The sequence below is a fragment of the Amaranthus tricolor genome, chromosome 11 (assembly GCF_026212465.1).
Source record: "Amaranthus tricolor cultivar Red isolate AtriRed21 chromosome 11, ASM2621246v1, whole genome shotgun sequence".
In the NCBI taxonomy this organism is placed as follows: domain Eukaryota; kingdom Viridiplantae; phylum Streptophyta; class Magnoliopsida; order Caryophyllales; family Amaranthaceae; genus Amaranthus; species Amaranthus tricolor.
Genome location: NC_080057.1, coordinates 17504231 through 17506730, shown reverse-complemented (window position 1 = coordinate 17506730; position 2500 = coordinate 17504231). Strand labels below are relative to the sequence as shown.

At 35.3% G+C, this 2500-nt stretch overlaps 1 protein-coding gene and 1 pseudogene across 1 annotated transcript in view; one reads left to right on the top strand and one right to left on the bottom strand.

The window, feature by feature from the left end:
• LOC130826582 (protein Ycf2-like) overlaps positions 1-2224 on the bottom strand; it is a 4016-nt pseudogene extending 1792 nt beyond the window's left edge.
• Positions 2225-2227: 3 nt separating this feature from the next.
• Positions 2228-2500, top strand: part of LOC130826953 (protein Ycf2-like) — a 2757-nt gene continuing 2484 nt past the window's right edge. The window contains exon 1 of the mRNA XM_057692592.1: positions 2228-2500. This exon is cut by the window's right edge and continues 2484 nt beyond it. Within this exon, the coding sequence (XP_057548575.1) occupies positions 2247-2500 (254 nt within the window). The 5' untranslated portion in view covers positions 2228-2246.

Below are 2500 nucleotides of genomic sequence, written 5' to 3'. Positions count from 1 at the left end.
TCACTAGCATCAATATAGTCACTAGCATCAATATCGTCACTAGCACTAGCATAAATATCGTCACTAAGATCAATAAGAGAACCTTTAGGCTTGTTATCCAGGAACTTGTTCAGAAATACCGTAATAAAAGGAACATAGGAGTTTGTCGCTAGGTATTTGACCAAATAGGATCGTCCAGTTCCTATAGAACCTATCACTAAAATACCTCTAGAGGGGGATAGGGCTAATCGGAGCGAAAAGGGTTTTCCATGAGATGGGAAATGAAAACTATTAGCCCCACACGAGGTTTGTGAATAAGTGATTGTCTGATAATGAGCAAGGAATACTCGTCTTTCTGTTAAACAAGATGTATTGAACTCATAATTCATTAGATACTTTTTATGAATGTCAACTAAGTGTCGTAAGTAAATTGCTCCCGGTTGTTCAATCATTTGATAACCAGAGTCATTCTTTGATAAATGATCACTATGAGTCAGACTCAATAGAATTTTATCAATCCTTTTTTCTGTCGTTAAAGTGGAGAACTGAACCAAGAATTCTCTTTCTTCATCATCAATCGAATCACTGCTCGCGACCCAGGATTCTATTTTATCATCAATCCAATCACCGTTCACCCTTTTTCTTTTTCTTATCAATGAATAGATCTCTTTACTTGTATGACTTAGATGTCTCGTATTTCTCGAAAAAGTGATTCGATTGATGGGATTTGGTATGATACTTATGAGATCGATGATATCGATTAGATTAATATTCAAATATTTTTTCTTAGAACGTATTGATTTGAACCCATAAGCGGGACCACTACCCAATAGCATGTTGTCGCCAGAAACAGAACTCATATTTCTTCTAGGGAATCTCCTAATTGTTCCAAAGCAACCAAAAAGAGATTCTTTAACCAGAAGGAATTCGGTTCCGATGTAGGATACCTATCCAGAAGTTTTCGCAACTCAATCATGTATGATGGAATCATCAAAGATTTGACCTTTTCGAACTCTGTCTGTAACTCACTAGAGGCTCGAAAAACAAAGAGAAGATGTGTACGAACGAGATATCCAGCAAGAAGAAGAAGGAAAAGGATTGAATAGAAGAACTCCCGAACATTTGGCGATCCCAGATGTGTCCATATCAATGGTGACTCATTATTTTGATGAATCGTTTTTTCGTACAGAAGAAGATTATGTAAACACTTACTCGAAATCTCACTTATCAGATTCCATTGTGGAAGATACAAAATTTTCTGAAGAATTCGCCATGATATATCTGATCTGTACATAATATCATGAAGAATAGATAAAAATTTTGGATTGCTACTTAGTATTGACAATAGGTCTGAAAAAGTATCTAAAAATAGAAAATTTAGATATTTGTACCCTGTCGAAGTAAGGAACCATGGCATATATGTTTGGAATAGATTCCATTTTGAGAGAGTTGAAAAAGCACTATCTCGTTGAAAGGCTCTATACATCTGCCCTTTCTCAACGCATTTCTTTAGACAAAGACTCCGTTTTTTCCTCTTTTCCGATAGTAAATATTTCTCAGAACATAGAGTGTAAATCAAACCGAAATTGAGATTGAGATACTGATGCAAGTTCTTCCTTTCTGAATCAGATAGATTCATATTGGAAAGAGGTGGTTTACCATAAGTTCTTTCAAAATGGACTATTTGTCCCTCTGTTAGAGGTGTTCCAGAAATGCCTGCGATCGAGTAAATAGTTCTACGAACGAATAGATCGGATCGAATTGGAAAATCGTTAGGTATGCATATGTTAGATACCTGTGACTCAATTGGTGAAATAGTATCTCTCTCCAAAAAAGCATGTTTTTTTTTACCGACACACAAAGAAAATTTTTTGTTGTGAATGAACAAGATATTGAGGAATTGTCTATATGTAAAATCAGAATTATTGATACGGGCCTTTTCCATATAAAAAGGGAATCTTTTGTTACAATAGAAGCAGAAGTGATGTGGATTATTCAAGAATCGAAGTCGATTTGCTTTATAAAAAGAAGATATCAATGAACTTCTATGAAATGGTTTTACGGGATTCAACCAATTGTTTTGATCGTGGGATATCATTGAGAAATAGGAATCCGTGGTATCAAAGGATTTCCCGCGATTATTTCTAGTATGGAATGAGTCAATCATCCACTTTGGTATCTTATTGAACAAAAATGGTGATATTGTTCCTCCATTGATCAAGAATTTCGATTTTTGGAAAGTAGAGTTCGAAAAGGTCAAATCTTTGATGATTCCATCATACATGATTGAGTTGCGAAAACTTCTGGATAGGTATCCTACATCGGAACCGAATTCCTTCTGGTTAAAGAATCTCTTTTTGGTTGCTTTGGAACAATTAGGAGATTCCCTAGAAGAAATATGGGGTTCTGTTTCTGGCGACAACATGCTATTGGGTAGTGGTCCCGCTTATGGGTTCAAATCAATACGTTCTAAGAAAAAATATTTGAATATTAATCTAATCGATATCATCGATCTCATAAG